Source organism: Buteo buteo, chromosome 11 (genome assembly GCF_964188355.1).
Source record: "Buteo buteo chromosome 11, bButBut1.hap1.1, whole genome shotgun sequence".
Lineage (NCBI taxonomy): Eukaryota > Metazoa > Chordata > Aves > Accipitriformes > Accipitridae > Buteo > Buteo buteo.
Window position 1 is genome coordinate 33,369,119 of NC_134181.1, and position 19,584 is coordinate 33,388,702.

Genomic DNA, 19,584 nt, shown 5'->3' on the forward strand with positions numbered 1-19,584 from the left:
GTCTCTTTTAGGGTAAACGTTCTGACAATGAAAGGAAAGAGGCGTTCAGAGCAGGAAAAAAGATGAAGCCACTAAAATGCAAATTTTATTCACAGTTGGCATGTTTATAAATATATATATTACATTCTTACAATCTACAGTACATTCTAAATATAGAGGGATTCAATCTAAGTGTTTGTGGGAGGGTGGATGTGTATTAAACTGAGCAACCTAGATTCAATGACAGGAAGAGACTTAATAATAAAAGGAGGGCAAGGACTCAGTCTGGAAAACAAAGGAAAACTTGAAATATAAGCTGGATTTTAGTTAGTGCTTTGGCACTTTGCCACTGGTCATCGGAGACTGCTTTTGGACCTCACAAAAAAAAAGTCATGGTTTTAGGGCTGAAGGGCACATCGGATTCAAAGGGTAATCACTGAAATCCTACCATATGTACATCCTTATCAGAGGAAAACAAAAGATAATCATCACCTCTGGGAGAAACAAATGTTATCTACCGAGTTTAGCTGTTCAGGTTTCGATGTCGAATGTGCAGCACTCCTCTGTGACCTTCGAGTGGCCTCTAAACGTGCTGAGCAGGGGGCTAAAGAAGCATGAGCAGAAGGAACTGAACATCCTGACCTCTCCCAGGGAAGGGGACAGACAGAGACGGTTGCTGTTGGTGTCTGAGTTCAACATAAGTGACACTTACCCAGGAGAGAGTGGCCAACTTTGGTAAATGACAGCATGTAAAGCAAGTACCAGCGTGGTACCAAGAGTGTCTGTGCTTGGCAAGAGCACACCGTGGAGAAGTGAGTGTGCGTGGAAGGGAAGGAAGAAACCACACGCTTCCAAAGTTGACTGATGCTAGTAAGTGCCCTCAGGATACCAGATGGGGAGCGCTCCAGGGAAAAGGCTGGGAATACAAATTTGAAATAGGACAATCAAATAAAATGGGCTTTTAAAAATAGCTTGTTCTCTCAAACTTTCCAAAACAGACCTTCCTTTATATGAGTGGTATTCTGAGTATAGATTGTATCTTCTCCTATTTTACAAATTAAGAAATACTGAAAATTGGCTGGCAAAGTTTATTACCTTGGCATCTACTTAAAAAGAGAGTTTCAGTTTTAACTGTATGTGTGTATCCATTCTCAGTGCTTGGGAGGCAAGCATGCTGGTTTGTAAACAGCCCAGTTACTCCTTTTTCCTCTCTAGATTCTTTGGAAACTCATGACTTTTCAGCTCTGGAAGCTGCTTTGCTCACACTGTTGTTTTTTGTCAGCTTTAAATTAATGTTCTTGGGTGGATATTCTCTGCATGTGGCTTGAAAGACATGCTCTCTTCGCAGATCTATTTATTCTGAGACCAATTTTTTGCTTTTAACCAAAGCTTGCAATATTGAACAGTAGAGCTGTGTGAACTTTGTAATATCCAAACTGCACTGGAGTTTGTTATATTTATTGATTTCCTGGGAAAGCTCAGAGAATGAGACCATATTATTTTGCTAAGTTTTTTTTTCATGTTACCATGCATCAAAAAACCACACACATCTTTCACTTCCATCTCTGAGCACAGAGAAGACTTGAATTTTAAGAGCTGTCCAGGATCTCTGCTCTCCCAGCTGCTTTTGGGTGGCTTCTTGGGGCTCCATTGAGTTATTATCCACCAGCTGATTCTTGTTATCAATACAATGTTTTGCCCCACTACCCAAAATTAAAGGCAGAAGGTGAGTGAAAAACAAACGAACGAACGAACCAAACAAAAAAATCTTTTGCGTCTCATTACACATTTTCATGTAATCTCTCCATATAGTTTTTAAGTTCTTTGCACTCCCCCAGGTCCATATCCTGGCAGACCCATTTAATGTCATCCTCACTACTCATTAAGATTGAGTTGACAGTTGGACACCCATCATCAGAGGAGATGGTGGTAAAAGTGGTGAATTTAACCCGTTTCCTCTTAGAGGTAGGAGAAGTAGTTGGTTCACTTTTCTGTTCTTTCCCTTCAGTGAATGTGGACTCAGTAGACCTGAAAGATTGTCCATTGACATTTTTGGAGGCATTTGTGTTGAGGAGATATTTGCTCTCTTCATAGTCCACTCCTCTGTCAATAGCTGTGATACGTTCATCTTGTTGGGATGAGAAATTTATATGATTCTCCAGAAGCTCTGTCCTGTTGCTCAGCCCAACCCAGTCATGAGAGTGGCTCATGCCTTCTTGCTCTTCAAAGGGAACTTGTTTGTTTCTGTACTTCAAAGCAAAAGTGACACAATTGATAAGGAAGACCAGAATCGCCAGGCAAAAGACTCCCAGAAGAGCGTACATTCCTATCTCCAGATCGCTGAGTCCCCTAGGGGTCTGGACTAGGTCATTCTCTTCCAAGTCTCCGTTGTTTCTTGGCAGATCCACCTGCGCAGGGAAGCTCGTGAAGTCTATTGGGATGTTCTGCAGATGACTGTCATCGTCCAGGAGGCTTTCTCTGTCTTCTTTTTTACTTAAAATAGACCTTTGCGTGGTGGTCCCTTTGCCTTGCTCGTGGCCCATCGAGGAGCTGTAATACTGGCCATCTAGCTCAGCTCTTCCCTGCAAAGTGGTTTTCTGACGCCGGTCACTGGCGTGATTTTCTAGGTGGACACCAACACCCCTGTGTTTACTGTCACTGATGTTAGGGTTGGCATCACTCTGCCCAAACTTGACTTTAATGCTACCACTTCCAACAGCTAGGATGCTCTTCCTTTTGGATTTCTGGCATGATTCACTGATCACCATCTCTACCTTCACCAGTGTCCCCTGGCCTTCTGTCTCAGCAGCAATCACAGGCCATTTGAATTTGGGGTCGTGGTGAATGGAGACCACCTTCTCATCCAGAGATGTAGCTGACAAGGAGAAGTCTTCGGAGTCATAAATATCCAGGGGCATGACAGATCCATCGCTGAACTGGATCCAGCAGCTGATGGCTGCTTCCTATAATACATAAAACAAATATACGCGCACTCAGAATAAACATCGAGGGAAATATGTTCCGTCTTGGTCTGTTCCCTTCTCCTCACAAGATCCATATACCATTTATAACCAGAAAAGAAATAAAAAGGGAGAGCAATAAAACTAATATCTTGCCAAGATGTGAAGAGAAATAGTAGTTTAAACCACTCATTGATAATAAGATTTGTTTCCCCAAAGGTGCTTAAAGGAGCTGTATCCCCTGGGCTCTGCAGAATCTACTTCAGCACCATAATAAATTGCATGTCAGAAAGCATTACCAGTGACTGAGATCATTTACTGTTGTATATTTAAATGAAAAACAAATATTACATTATTTCTAAACTGCTTAAAATACAAAGTCTTCTCTTTTTACAGACAACACTTGTTAATATAGCAAGTAGGTCCATGCATGGCTCCATACCTTCAGTCCTTGATTTTCGTCTCTCAAATTGAGTAAGTGTTTTGTACAAGCAGAGGAAACCCATCAGCTGATTCTTTAAGAAATGGCCAGAGTAATTTTCATGCTTGTTAGCAATTAAAAGCAAGAGAACAATGAAGTGTAATCTCGTGTCACAGCAACGCAAATTGTATACTTCAGAGTGCATGGAGGTTTATTGAATATAAATGGGTCAGACCTGAGTACTAATTCTGTACTTGCACATGTGTAATGGTGCAGCATTCCTGGGAGCTTTGACTTTGGGTTTCTAACTTGAAACATTTTAAAGTATTCTTAGATTTCAGAAAACACGTGCTCACCCATTTCTGAAAATCAGGTCGTTAGAGGACTCTCAAATGGCTATCGAAAATTGTTGTGCTACCTGAAAATATCTTGCCATTCACACGTTGATCATTTCCAGACAAAATTCAGATTGTTCTCCTGGAATTTAATTCCTGCTTCTGATGGTCTGACTTGCTCTGTCTTGGCTGGGGTATTTGCACCTTATTAGACACTGGAGAATCCATGCCGGAAAGACTCCCGGCTTGATGAGCGGCTTCTCTGGTGTCTAAAAGGAGGTGAGTTCTTGTCTGGTAAAAGTTGGGTTCACTCTGCTCTGAGAGCGAGCCTGACAGACAGACAAACACCCAACCAACAGATTAATAACCGTACTTGTGGAAAACGTGATTATAGAAGTCTTGTTTCTTTAAATAAGCAGTTCTTCAAACAGACAGTATTTACGTTCTGACTCAACATATATATGGAGAATATTTATCATTATCTTTTAAATTGTTTCTAGCACATAGTCATTCACCTGTTCAGATCATGGAGAATAAGCCTCCAGTCTTTCGGGATTGTATCGTGCATAATCTACTGTCCTGATTCTGAAATCCTTACAGCTTCAATGGGAGATTTGCTTCTGTCTCTATTTCAGGACAGAGCCCTAAGACTTTGCTGACACTGTCATAAATCCCGGCTTTGTGTTTATTAATCTTTGGATATTTCTTGAAGGCTGCATAGAATTTATGTCATCAACTCTCATCCTCCTACTGTGTTGCTTAAACCTGCATAATCATTTAATAATTTTGCATTGCTCTGCTTATAGGGATTGTGCTCTGAAAATCATGTTCTAAGCAATGGAAGGAATCAGATGCCTTTCAAAACGGAGTCAGTCCTTGAAGCGTGGAAGGTGCACATCTTCCTCACTGGTTTAGCACTGATCCAATGTTGTTCTGACTGTACCCCTGCATCCAGAGAGGAAGCACAGACTCCACTTCTGGGAGCTGAAATGTTGCTGCTGGGCAGCATACTGGGACTAAATGCCATCAACCTCAGCTTTTGGGCTGATTTCAAGGTAGTTTGTTTAACTCCCCATGTCAGCAATGGATTAGCTCACAGGTCTTATTTCTAGCTGCCTGGCATTGATTTCGTAACTTCTGGAATACTATGGGAGCCTGATTTTTATCACCCTATAAAGACAGCAGCTCTGCACTATTTCTCATCCCGCATCCCAAGGATAAGACCCTATGATGAATTAAAGCATCTCAACAGTTGGCCGGATTTCGAACGTGCATGCCATGATCATTTATTTACCTTTAAAGCTCAGAACATGTTTAAGTGTTAAGAGCCCAGTGCATCCTTGAAGTAAGTCCCAGACTGATGGATTTGGGTTGAAAAAAAGTTTAAATTTCAAATGTAGAGAGAAGCACAAGGACAAATATCAAGCAGGGACTGACGGGGACATGGCAAAGTCCAAAAGCCCTTGGTAACTTCTGGTTCCCTGATACAGGGACTAAGAATAATGGGGAAATAAAAAGTGGTTTATGAAATCATGAATCAGGAAATGAGTCAGTGATGCTGATTCATATTCTAGTAATGAATCAGAATGAAAGGGATGTTCCCCAAGTTCTTAAATGCTCATGGAATGTAGCTAAAGGAAGAAGACTCTGGCACTATACAAAACACTTTCTCATTTAAAGATGTGCTTAAGGGTTAATTTGGCTGCCTGTGGTGGGAGGCTGAACTTGGCAATCTAGTTGGCAGTATCTCCTGTGATCTAGTAGGTGCTCAATGGGACAGAAAGGGTTTGTGTGTGTGTGTGTATGTGTGTGTGTGTGTAAGGGGACTGCTGTTGCTTAATTATGACACATTACTGAGTTGCATGTGTTATTTATGGGATGCAGCCATGACAGAGGGGGTACGCCTGTTTGTGTACTGGGTTTGTTTAGACATAGTGTCAATTTTGGGTTTCTGTTAGGGGACCTGGTGGCCTTCAGAAAGAAGTGTTCATAAGGAAAATGTTTTATTAGCATATTATTAATAAAAATCTGCTTGATCCCATCAGCTTATAAGGTTGGTGTAGTGAATCAGAGTGGGGTGTAGTGACTCAGAGTGGTGTCCTTCCACAACGCAGTACATGTGGGCAATAGTACCTGCTTTGGAGACTGAAGCAGCTCTTGTGCTACTGCTGTAGCAAAGATGGCCTTATTGCTTCCTGGACTGAGCTGCAGAGAGAGTGACAATCCAGTCACCAGCTGCACTCCCAGGTCAGTTATTGTCACCTTCTCATCCAGAACTGTCACTGTCTTCTCGGCCAAGATTGCATCTGAAAGGGGGGACAATATCTGAAAAGAAAAATTGAAGTTAGCAACAGACATTTTGCCCAGCACTGAGCAAAATAGCTACACAGAGCTACTGTAGTACCAATAAGTGATATTTATGTTAATGGGCAGAATTCCTCTTAGCAGACAGACACTATTAAAATATGATTAAAGAATGGCTAGTCACATTTTATAACTCTTTTGCAATAATAGGCTGCTTATAACATTTTTTGCCAACGTAATTCTAATCAGCTACGCCATTCACCTCTGTGCTATGCTAACCACGTCTGTTTAAGATGTATTACCTGTTTGTAAATGTAATCTTTATGTGAAATGCAATTATTTTATTAATGATCGTGGTTTTAGGTAGCATATATATAATGCAATCTGTAGATTTATATAAAATACATAGAATAGATGGCATTTATTTCTACCCTATAGAAAGAAAGTTAATGTATTGCTACAATAAACACTCATGGTACTGTATACAAAATTGACAGAGAAAACTTGTTTTGATTACAAAAATGTGCATAGAGGTCAGTGCACTGATACATGACATCCAAAGATGGTCATTAGCAAGCAAGTTGAATCTAATGAACTATATAGGGTACAGAGCATTTTAGAAGCAGTTTATAAGCGGTATTCTTTAAATATAACTTGCGCTCAGCTTTTTTCCGTCGCATTTTCCTTTCCACAGTTTTATGTGTATTTGTAGGAGCACTGTAAATTCCAGAGCTTTGGAAAGTCATTCAGAAAATCTTTACAGATTTTGCAGAAAGTCAAAATCTTGAATCCCATTTCTCTAGCCCTGACAACCTGTGTAATCAATAGGTGTGGTGGTTGTTTTCTGGTTTGACAGTTTGGGATGATGAGCCTGTTTGGAGAGCTGGATTTTTTTTCCTGTTCAAGTGCTTGTTAACAAGTTTTCTCCTTTGTAGCGTCACTGGATTAATTGGGGTTTTTTTTCTCTTTTCTTCTGGGACCCCATTTTCTAGGCCAGTATTTCTCTGCATGGCAGGAAGGACTGTATGTGAAAAGCTGCCAATGACATGATGCATAGGTTTAGGTGAGTTACTTCAGAGTGGGGACACTAAGGCACAGTCACATACATAGTAGTATTTATAGGCCATATTCTTGGCCATATTGGCTGAAACTGATGAAGCTAAATCTGCATCCCTAGAGAACATAGCTTAGTTGTCACTAATCAGTCAGTCTTTTAACATCATTCTAGAAGTACCAGTTGTTATTATTGCTTTATGGATACTCTGAAATACCCTAATATTTATATTTTGTAACGCATTGCCTGAGCTTGCAAGGTGTGCAGGGATTTGATCCCATGGGACTCATATTCCAGCCTCAGTTCCTCAACCAGCACTAGTTAATTTTTACTTTACCCTTTGCTCTGTCAGTGCAGGCTTTGAGAAGACTGAGCTGTTTCACCCACTGCATGCCTTGTGATAGCCCATATACTGGCTCCAGGTTCAAAATACCCTTAGACAAAAATAATCAGAAGCAGCCTCCAAGTACACGGGTTGGGCTAAATTTACTAAAAGTGCAATCTACATACTTCGGGGCACAAGATAAGAAGAGAAAACCATGTCTTCTGTGTCTTCCAGTCCTTGCTGCAATTCTGTTCCATTAAAAAATTTATGGCTTCAGTTTCTGTTGCTAATGCAAGAAGCTGCTGTACACCTCATCAGTACCTCGGTTCCCAAAGTGGTGGGTTAATGGAGGAAAAGGAGTAAGTAATTAATTTTCCCTACCTGAATTGTCGTCATTCCAAGCTCCTGCCCAATCAAAACCTGTCCATCCTGTAGCTTAGCGATTCTTGGCTCCTCCACCTGCATGAAGTCACTCACCAAGTCGGTAATGTCAATCTGCCAGTCAGAACCCAGTAAATAGCTCAGCTGGCCAGTGGGGTCTGAGGCTTCAGCTACAAACTGCGTGAGGACACGCACCATCGCATGTTGGTACTGAAGGGCACAGCCTCTTCCCTTACGTTCATCCTCTTCTTCATCATCACTGTCCCTGGCTGGTCTGGTAGGACACCAAGAATGAAAAATTAATTTAAACTGGTGCTGGGAGAGCTTGCAACAGGAGAGCTATTGTTAACATAAGTTTGCAGCCTGGTTGCTGGAACAAGTAGGCTTTGCCACCTTCCGTTGCTCTGCTAAAGCTGCTTCCTTCACTGCATTTCTGAAGTCAGCCAAGTTCCCCCACTTTTATTGTGTCTCCCTCGTTCATAACTGAGACCTCCAGGCTGCCTAGATCTCCAAAACAACTGCTGAAATCACCAGCTGGCCTGCTAGCTTTGCTACCACACTGTTCTCTCCAAATATCTCTCATTATTTTCCATGTTAAGTCCTTACTTTCAGGACCTTCACACTTTTTTCTTTCTGGACCTTCCCATAAACATCTTTGTGTTACCATGGAAATCGCCTCTGTCTGCACCTACATATACATCCCTTTCTGTATGGCATTCAGGTTGAAATCACATCTCCACCAAAATCTCCATCTCTTTGCTGTGATACTAGCAGAAACCGGGTGATAAATGATGTCTTCATAGGTAGGTGGGAATAGCAAGTACCTATGTTATCAATTTGATCTTCTTGTTCTTAATAAAACTGACAACTGATACAAACAGTCTAGATCAGCCTACATCCGTCCTCTGTCCTGTCATTCACATACCCCTGACTTGTGGGCATGGACAGCCTTTGTGTATCAGTGTCCTGACTTTGGAACACTGATCAGTGCCACTGGACCCTACAGTGACATGAAACAAGTATGTACTAATTGTGACCATTAACAATGAATAATTTAACTGGAAGAACCTGTGAACCAGGCTAGAGACTGACCAGCCTTGCCAGAGGTGGTCCCTGTTGATGTCTTCCTGCTGCCTCCTGGCTGATCCTGCCTGACTTGACCAATGGGCTCTTTCCATCTCAGTCACTAGCACTATAAAAAGAAACTGTAGGATCATGCAACCTGCAGTTTCCATTTCCCTCATAAGTCCAGTGCAGGAGCCTATTGAATAAATGTCTGGTGACCTTCAAATTTACACCGGAATTGCATCAAGGCCAAATGAGCATGTACAGATCCACTGGCCCTGACAGGTCTTTGGCAAGTGCTCAGCCCAGAAGGAACATCCTCTAATGAAACCTACCTCTTATTAGAGATGATGGGGACTCTCCACCCCTTGATTTGATTTAGTTCTGTGTCAGAGACCTCTATCTGCAGCGGGAGACGAGGAACCCAGACTGTCATTTCTAAAGGGGCACTCAGATGCTGGTAAGTAAAATTAACTATGACATTCTCTTTGCCTTTCATTTCCTTCCCATTGACAAAGACATAGTCACATCTGTCAGAAACCTGAAAAAAAGGAGAAAAAAAAATAATTAATGAGTCTCTTCACAAATTATAAAGTACACTACATGCTAGGGAAGTGAGTGGGAGGAAGAGAAAGGATATTGGTTTAAACTAGCTCCAAGTTCAGAGGACAACTAGGAATAACGAGAAAGGTGCCTGGTGTGCCTTTAATAGGCAGGCTATTTCTGCTAAAAACATTTCCAGTATAAGCTAAGATAAAAGAACAGCTTCTTTCTGTCCTTAATTCCCATTCCAAGACTAGGATAGTGCTAGTATAATGGCACCGAGAGAGGATTCTTCTGCACCCCCCAAAGCTCAGTCAGACTCTACTATCCTCCTACTCTAATTTGTGTGCAGCCCGAGGAATACTACATACCTGCAGGGAGGAACAGGTAACTGCCTGTCTACAGAATGGAGTAGGGGACAAATTTCTCCAGGCAACTCCAAACTGGGCCAAAGGCTTCTTCAGGAGTCCCATTACAGCTGCCAGGGCATGGGGTGGTCACATCAACCAAAAACTAATTGCAGGGAAGAGTTCACTGATGCCCAGTGGTGTTTATTGGGGCCAAACAGCTCCATCTCTCTGCTGCAAGCCTGCCAAAGGTCTTACACAGTGTTCTGCTCAAGCTAGTCCTGATGTTGCCTTATTTATTACCTGCAGCTCTGGACATCAATATTGCTGAGAGTTACTAAATCTCACTCAAGCGATTTAGCAGCTATTGCAAGGATCTAGGTGAGCTGACAGGACCTGTTCATTACAGCTAGTTAAAATATATGAGTAAATGTACACGTCAAATAATTTATTAACTACCACTTTACCGTGCTGATGATCTGAAGGAATGATCTATTAAAACCGTGAACTCTTTTCACAATCCATTACCAGCCAGACCTTCTATTCCATTCTGTAGATGTATTTAATATTTCTGACTCCAGAATGCATAGTCTCACCCTCATCTGAATTTAATGCCATTTTCTACTTTTCTGTTTAAATGCTAAATGAATTTAAATCATATTTAAATATCACCAGCTTTTGTATGATAATTTGCATTCCTAATATTATTATCTTTAAACAACAACAAGCCCCCTTAGAGACAGATCCATAGCAAATCCATTTCCATCCTTGCTTGTCTGAGCCTAGGTAACGTACCAAAAAAGGTTATCACAACTCTTGCAATGTCTCTCTTGCAAGCAATGTCTGTTTTAAGGTCAAAAATCTTCTAGTTGCCATTGGTTTCAGCAGGAAAGTAAGGAGTTTATTTACAGGCAGAATTATGTTTTTCGGGATATTCTCGTGTTAGCATGTTTTACACTAGCTCTTAACGGCTCCTGTCAGGGTCCAATCTCGTTGTGCTGCACAGCAGGAAAAGCTAGTTGCTGTCAAAAAGCCTCAAAGCACGGGGGTACGCGGCACAAGGGAAGGTCCTCACAGCAGGCAGCTGAGCACGGAAAAAGTCCCAGCTCCTGCTGGGGCCTGTGGCACTAATGTTACATCCACTTCATCATCATGCTGATCCAAACTGGCCTGAGCTGAGGAAGATGATACTCTGCAAAACTCTGGGAGAAGCTTCACGTGAGCCTGCGGAAATGGCTATAGGGAAGGCTGGAGGCATAAGCACATTACCCTTCTGGGAGCAGCATGTCTGGGCAGCAGCAAGAGAGCAGATGTTATTCTTGCATCCTTGCAGAAGGCACGCTAATGTGAACGTAATATTTTCCAGGCGAGAACTACATCGTACTTCTTACCTGCAATGTCTAATACCCTGTCCAACAGGCACGAAGTCAGAAGACCTTCAGGCAGTGCCTGGTACCTCTGCTCCTTCCCCCACGCCGTGGGGTACCTTGCTTCCATAAGTGGAAATCATCTATTCCTTGCTGGCACTGCACTTATCCCTGTTGCCTTTTTGTATTCTAAGTGCTGTTCTCAAACCAGACAACTCTCCTATGCTCTGATAAACTCTGTCTGCTGCTTTCTGCCTTTCCTCTTTTCCCTGGGATGGCAGTGAGAAGGAGCGCTGGGCAGAGTCTCAAAGTGCTGATTTCCACCTGAGAGGCAACAGATCAAAGCTGAAGACAAAGTGGCCCCAAGGAAAACATTCAGCCTGGAAGCTGATTGCCCTGAGGTCCTTCACTTGCCTTTGTGCTTTGCTGGCTGAACCACACATACAAGTGAATGGCCTAAAGACAAGGATTTTCTTCAGTAGTGCACAGGACCGGGCAATGGCTTTCCCTGTGAACTTTCTCACCACCTCTGCTTCCAGCTAGCAACGCTCATATTTGTGAATCTTAGCTAATTAACGCATTAGGCAATTAAATGTCCCCATGGGTGATCAACCTAGGGCTGAAACCACTTCCTAGTGATTTAAGGTAACAGGTAAACCTGTGTGCCTTGCAGCCCAGAAATCACAGTTGAGGGATGCTTCCAAACCGCGGCAGCGTCCTCTGCAGAGCAGAGCACCGAGGCCCCGGAGCCCTGCTCCCCAGCAGAGCTCTCCTGCCTCCCCTGCGCGTCCTCTGCTCCGCTCCTGCGGCAGGGCTTCTAGGAGGGGACCTGCCAAACCCGCCAGGGCAGGGCTTCGCTGTCGGAGCAGTGGCTTTTGAAGCACACATAGGCAGCACAGGTGGGATTTTGCTGTTGTTTTTATTAGTCTGCGTGCGTGTGTGTGTGTGTGTGTGAAGAGCAGTTCAGCATATAGGGGCTGGAACAAGCTGAGACTCTCCCAGACAGTAGAGGTAACTGCTGAATTACGCTAGTAAGGGATGGGAATCAGACTCTCAGATTTTAAATTCATTAATGGTCAAGCAATAGCAAGAGAAAGAAAATTTGGCAGGCAAACAGACCTCAGTTCCAAATTTTATCAAGGTTGACTACAGAGAGAGAATTAAAAGAAGAAGAAGCCATCCCTAAAACCTACTGGATGAATAATTAAATAAATACCATGACCTTGTGCTTTCAAGATTATGATATATGAAACAACCTGATGGTCAGGAAAAGAATGACTAGGCTTGGGATACCGGCTTTCTCCTGTTTCCCTTTCTGTAAGTGAAGACGGCAACAACTATGAGCTCATTCAGTTCCCAGCCAGCCCTTCACTGTTTGAATGAATAAGCATCACTGTTCTGCTGCAGTTTGCATGCAGTCCTAACAGAGCAACATCAAAACACGGTGCAAAGTACAGTACATTTTCATAAATCAGGCCAGGACATTCAGAAACAGGTCATCAATAGAAAGGCAGATTAGCCATGCCTGTGGTACTGCAGACACATCCGAACCATTCATCTGCCAGCACAAAAAGACGACTAAAAAGATGTAGAGAAAGGAGAAAAATTGAGCTTCTCTGTCTCTTTTGAGAATGAGTTTTCTGAGCTGTTTGTTGGAGATGAGTGAGTATTTTGTGAAATGAGTTTGACGGGACTCAGCTGAGCCTCTGCAGGACAAATACGCACACGAGCAAAGACCCGTCAAATGCAGCTCAGCAGCTGGCAGCCTCTGGGCAGCCCCCACAGCTGACACAGGCGGAGGGAGCGACCGTGGCCCCTCGCGTGGCTTCTCCACGTTGATGTTGATGGGGACAGCACAGAGAAGCTTCTGCTGCCGCTGCCTTTTCTGAGCCCGCATGTCTCCTTTTCAATTTGTAATGGATTTCGATTCCTCAGTCTTTCAAGCAGCTCCTTTTCTTTAGTGTTAATTCATATAAACAGCCTTTAACTACCAACCCTCCTCCCTGTACTACAGTTCTCGCTTTACATGCCTCGCCACACACAACAGAAATGGCTGTGGTTCAAGTTTATTAAACGCATGAATGGAGTGACTGCACATACCCTCAGATATGTGTGCCAGAATATGCGAACGAAAGAGAGGGTCTGTACTAAATCAACAAACAGCTCCCCGACAGTTAGTTATTAAGGGAATTACGAGGTTGCAAAAACTTGGTCCCAAACCAGCCAGATTTCAGAAAACTATTAAACACGTTATAAAATGCAGTAGGAACTACAAAGGGGCTGGAGCAAGGTGAGAAATTTGTGGGGAAAAGCAATTTGTTTTCTTTCCAAAATCCGGCGACTCCCACCTGTGTCTCCCTTTCCTTTCCTCCTGCCTTTGACTTTTGGTATCTCAGGGATGGCAACTCCAGTTTCCAGGAAAGGTGACAAGGGCTCAAGAGAGAAAGAGTAGATTTTCTTTTACTGCTAATGTACTGCTGGAATACATCTCTCTGTGCTGTGGCCACTGTAATTCAAGGACATTATAATGCCATTAAACCCTTCTGGTGCTGTGCTCCCTTGCTAAAGCCTTTCTGGGCTTTGTGTCACTGGAGCTTTTCACACAACTACGGTGAGCTGACTTCCATTAATTAAGGGAGGCTGTACTTAGTGCTCACAAGATGCTCCAGAAATTCTCTCAATACAGGGGACTTTTATCTCTTGAGGGAACTGGGGCTTGAATGGCTTTTTTGGGCATGAACTTGGTAGGTTATAAAAGTGCTTTGGGTTTCATTTGGCTCCTGCAGCTCCACCTCTTTTTCTTACATCAGTGAACAACTAAGACAGCTTCCTCTGAGTCACACACACACATCTAATCTCTGTGCACCAGGGCAGCAGAGGTCAGAGGTCCCTTATTGCCAGCACAGCACAGAATTAGGAATTAGATTTCTAAGTGCGCCATGTACATACCAAACATGTGGCTTCTGGCAAGCTGGATGTCGAGTTCAATCATCAGTGCTGCAAAATGTGCAGAGTGGAATATTTCGAATGTGCTCAGCATTGCATTTAATTCAAAACCCCAGTCCTATTGTCAGAAACGGGAATAGAGTTAAGTCACTGCTGCTTCCTACCACAAAATCCTCGCTGTAAATACGCATTCCTCAGTCCCACGTGCAGGTCTGTACATTGGGTACCCCCAAACTGAGCCCAAAACTCAGCTGGCAGCCTTGCAACTGTGAAGGTGATGTTGCTGTGTCACTTTAACGCAGGACTGTTTCATTGGCAAACAAATATTGCCCAGAAAAGGAGAGAGGCATTGCTGGTCCAAGGCACTTCTTTTTTATGTTTACTTTAAAAGCCTATTTGTGCTGTTTGAAAAGAAGTCAGTGCTGTCCTTTAAAACACCCCACATGCTGTATGCTCTTCCGATGTGATCACAAGCAAGATAAATTAGTTTTTATTAATTACTGTTATTTTATTTCACTGTTTGCTAGACTATCTGTGGAAGAAACCACTAAACTCTTTGAAGCCTTGCAGCAGCAGGACTTCAGCCAGCCTGGATAAAACATGGAAAGAAGCAATAAGGCCCCTCACAAATGCACATGATCCCTATCACTTGGCCTCCTGCATCCATTTCTCTAGTGAACATTGTTCCCATCCCTTTCCTAAAAGGATTTTACTGCTTTTCCCGTTACCCTTTTGCAATAGGTGTCTATAGTAAATATGAATTTGTGTGGCTGACTATACTTTTGGTCCCATAAACTCTGTGTTAGCTTTGGGCTGAACAGAATCCAAAAATGTAATGGGAGGGAGGGCAAGGGGAATGTACATCAAAACTCCCAGAAGAGGTACCCAGCATTTCACTGTTAGCTCTCAGAAATAGCTGTAACAGTCTTTCCCCACCTCATTATCATTATTAAATTCCCATGGGATGACGGTAAAACCCTCACAGGAAACTGCTTTTCTGCTATAGTAATACTGTTGGAACTCTTACAAAGTCACAGCTAATAAGTCTTTGAAAATAAGATGTACCTAGAGCAGTTCTAGTAGACATTTCAAGGGTGGCCAATTAGGAAAGGAAGTCTTTTCTATTTCCACATAAAATCTGTATTTCAGAAGCACTCTGGGACTCTGTCCCCAATCCACGCTTCTACAAGTGATCCTTCCCCCATACAAGCACTCTCTGTTTATAATATACACTTCAAACACAGCCCTGCCACCTTGGCGAGCTCATGGGATCTCTTCTGATTTAGCGCTGCACACATTTTCCTTGGTCTACCAGCATAATGGCGATATTTAGTAACGTAAGTTATGTTAATGAGCCCTGCCTAAATCATTGCTGTCAGAAGAAGAATGGGGGAGTCTCTTAGAACCATTAAAAATGAATGAGGAGGGAAATAAATAAGCAAAAGCAGCTCATTTGAGCTATAAAAGACTTCAGAACACAAGCTGTGTACCAAGGTACAAAAGGATGAGGCCATTATTAGCTCTATAAGTCACTTATAAATGACTCAGGGGAGGCGGAGTCACCTTTAATCACCCACGCTTAACCCGAGGTGTTGGAGCGAGATTCCTTACTGTGGTAACCGAATCCAGCCTGAAGTTATGCAAGGCAGAGATAAATGACTATAATGAAGCAGCAGCACAGGGGGTAGATCAGCCCTAAGCCCACTACACCTCTCGAGAAGGGTCCTGTCCTAGTCTGGGATTCTGTGAGGACCCTGAAGTTAAGAAATCACCGTCCTCAGACCTGATGGTAGCAGCAGATCCATTCACCACCCTGGCTGCTGCTGGAATTAGGAACAACCACTGAACAGCTGCTCTTGAGCAATAATTAAAGCACCTCCTGTGTTGCAGAGAAAAGATTCCCCCCCCCCCCCCGAAAGAAACAGTAAAGGCAAATAGGTATTACATCAAGTTTAGGGATGCTCTTCCCGTTCCTCAGTTACTCAGCAACTTGCACGTTCAGCCGGGTAAACATCCCAAGCCGGGCTGCTCCACAGCTGCTGAAAGAAGAATGACTTGGCTTGAACCCTAGCAATTGGATTCCAGACAGATTTTAAATCTAGCATCACCTTGACAGCTTTCCCCATTTGGGGGGATTTACACTTCTTAATTTTAAATATTTCAATTTTTCACTGTGAGTATTGAAGTATCTGCCAAAATCTGAAAAGACCCTTTCAAAGTTGGTAAACGACGAGCTGTGTTCACAAGGCTTCGCACATCATCATTCCTCTATATCTGGTTCTCCGCTCTGTGCAGAAAGGTTGTGCCTTTTTGAGAGGAGGTGTCAAGTGACACATCTGAACTCTGTAGGTTCAGAAAAACCAGAGGGTGTTCTGAACTTTGAAGGTCCACGCCTTCAAAGTGTCCACGCTTTTCTGCAGTGGTTTTCCTATTGCAGCATGACACCAAAAACCACTGTGATCCACCACTGTATCTGCTTTTTTACCCAGAGACAAACATCTCCCTTAGTTTCCAAGGGTCTTAAGAGCTTGTTTCCTGTGAGGCATCTCCATAGTGTCACGATGGAAGCATATCTAGCACTGCTCCAGAGGAAGTTCAGCAAGAAATAGATATTGGCAGAGACCTGTGCAAAGGGAAAATGCCTTTTACTGCACTAATCCACCTGAAGCACATCATAGCACATATTGATTAAGAGAACTCTGATACTAATTAATTTCTAAGAAATTTTTTGGTTTGTTCTACAGCTTTGTGGCAAACATCAATATATTATCCTCAGCAAAATATACCTGAGTGAAATATGCAATGGGACCTTTTAAAAGGACTTACAATTCTGGGCAAACATCCAATTCCAGCTGCAAGTTTAAGACTTTTTTTGTGAACATTATGGATCTGAGACAGTGTTTGCAGTGTGTTGGCATTACTAACTGAACAATCCCCTCATTAAAAGTCCCTCCTCAGGAATCACCTTTTGTTTTAAAATCAAGATTTGGCATATAAGGTTTTGGTGGCCTCTTCCGTGTTGCTTTTGCACCCGTTTCCACTACTAAGAACAGTCCAATTTCTCTCTGTGCAGCGGATTTGCATGGGATCTGCACATTTTTCAAGGAGGTAGTGAGGGAAGAGCAGCTGCCACGCGGTCATTCGTGGACACGTTACTAAGCCCCCGTACACGCCATCCTCACTCATGACTTTGTACCTGCCTAAGGGCTCCCTGCAGACTGGGAAGAGCTTTGTCCTTGTCCCCACTCAGCCCCTGTGCTCAGGACAGCCAGGAGCCACCTGGGGATGATGGTCCCGGCGCTGAGCTGCCCGTCTCCCACGGGACTGGCCATAGAGCTGCCTGGAGGATGAATGCTTCATTTTGGGAGGGCTTTCAAGACACCTACATTTGGTTTCATTTTTGGGTCATGAAATTCGGTTTCATTTCCATTTCAAATGATTAAAATTACGTAAAAATACCATAACATCAAGGAAAAAGTTATTTTAAAGTGAAAAATCAAAACATTTCATTTTGGAAATGTCAAAACAAGATGTTTCTTTGACACAACAGGAACCTGTTACCATCCTTTTCTTCCTTTTTCTGTCAGAGATGAAATTCCAGGGAAATTAGCATAATTTCATGAAGCTGTTTTACAGAACTACAAATTCTGACTGAATATATTCTGCCAAATTTTCCCCAATAAGCTGTAATCAACTGGGGCCACAAATCAAAACAAAATCATCACAATGAAACTCTGCTCAACTAAAATCCAAGCCCATGAAATCTGGAGTGCCTCCAGCCCAATGAGTAGTGCTATTCTCATTTGCAGGAAGGAAAGTAAAGTCATGGAACAACCTTTCAGGAAGTCTGGGATTAATTCTCAACTCCGTCACACACTTATGAGATGACTGTGTGTAATTCATTGAGATCCATAACCTCAAGGATATTGAAGTGTTAACTCCCACTGAACTCCAGGGGAGTTTGGTGGTTAAATCTCTTTAAGAATCTGGGCTTTAATCTCCCTTTGATGTATTTGTAACATGAGGATACTATCCCCTTGTTTTAGAGGGATTTTGCAAAGCTTAATCTATAAGAAACAAGAGTGAGCTCAGGTGCTAGGGTTACACACGCACATCTTTCTGTTGCTTAAAATTTATCTGTAGTTAGAGGACAGTCCTTCCCTTTTTCCACCTGCACCAGCAGTCTATCACAGCCACACCAAGGGCACGATACAGTTCTGCGGGATGTGGCGTAGGGCGAAACTGTGTCCCTGGCAAGCAGGCAATGCAAAGAGAAATCAAATGGCTTCATTCACTCCTGCTGTTCTCCACTCCTTTTGCCGTTACGGCCATCCCTCATTTGCTGTTGGCGAGGCTGCAATTCCTGCTTTCCAGCTGGAAAAGGAAGGTGGCGACTTCCTGCCCACCTGCTGCTCTTCACATTCATCGAGCGGCGATCCTGCCAGCACAACGAGACGGCTTTGGTGGCTGCTCCTCTAAATCAGCGGGACGCAGGAATGTCAGCACTGTCACGTAGGAGAGTTTCGACAGGCGAGTACTGTCTGATGACTAGCCAGAAAGCTGCTGGACTCAACCCACCACCTCATGCTTTAGATTTTAGAAGCCACAATTGTTTGTAATGAATATGACAACACTTTCTCGCCTGTGTTAATTAAGTTACATCTTCCTATTTCTCTCTTGATCCGAAAACCACATGCACTCTGTATCACTCACTGCAGTCATCCAAGCAGAGTGGGAGAAGAATGATAAACACATCCAGTACCCCAAGCTTTTTATTACTAAACTGAGAATGGCATTTCTCCCCTCCTTCCAGCAAAGCTTTAAGAGGAGCAATGACAACAGAACAACTTTGCTTCACACCTGTGAAAAGAAAGGAGATACACGGGCTGCTTGTTTGGGTAATAAATACCTGACGTCGAAGTCAAGCAGAGCCAATGAAGAATATGACAAATTGGATGGACTAAAACAGCACTGTAAAGGGGACGGTCAGTCTTCTAGTTTTGTCAGATCCAGTTGGTGAAGCAATGCTAGGGAGGGGAAGGTAATCCAGATGCACATAGCCTGAAATAGCCTGTTCTAAGGGCTGCTCATACTGTATGCGAGACCCCCCGCCTTTGGGAGCAGCTGAGAGGAAAACGGACAGAACTGTGTGCAACACGAATCTGACTGAATGCACAGGAAGGCAAAGTTTTTCATATAACTCCTGTATTCTCCCAGGGCACCTGAAGGACCTTGGGAGATGCTGAATCTCCCCAAATAGAAAAAGGGCTGGCAAAGGAGCACTGGCAGTGCCAGCGAGGAGCAGTCGCAACGCTGTTTGGGTCTCCCAGCACACTGGGGCTGGAGCGCTCCCGCCAGCACACCGACACGTTGGTTTCAGACCCAGACTGTGAAACTAAACAACCAGGAACATTAACCTGCAGGCAGTAACTTTGATTTTGTCTATAATTATCACCACAGTAAAACTAGGTGTGCAAAGCATCTAATGGTCATATTCAGGATACTTTATACTCCCCTTGTCTATTAAAAACTAAAATTTCTGCCAACTCCTTTCTGT

General features: G+C 43.2%; 1 protein-coding gene across 1 annotated transcript in view; it reads right to left on the reverse strand.

Moving 5' to 3' along the window:
- Nucleotides 1-1,422: 1,422 nt before the first annotated feature.
- Nucleotides 1,423-19,584, reverse strand: part of TMEM132D (transmembrane protein 132D) — a 269,075-nt gene continuing 250,913 nt past the window's right edge. Inside the window, exons 6-9 of the mRNA XM_075039613.1 lie at nt 9,160-9,365; nt 7,760-8,033; nt 5,829-6,020; nt 1,423-2,942 (exon numbers count right to left, since the gene is read on the reverse strand). Of these exons, the coding sequence (XP_074895714.1) occupies nt 1,761-2,942; nt 5,829-6,020; nt 7,760-8,033; nt 9,160-9,365 (1,854 nt within the window). The 3' untranslated portion in view covers nt 1,423-1,760. The remainder of the gene's footprint in view (nt 2,943-5,828; nt 6,021-7,759; nt 8,034-9,159; nt 9,366-19,584) is intronic.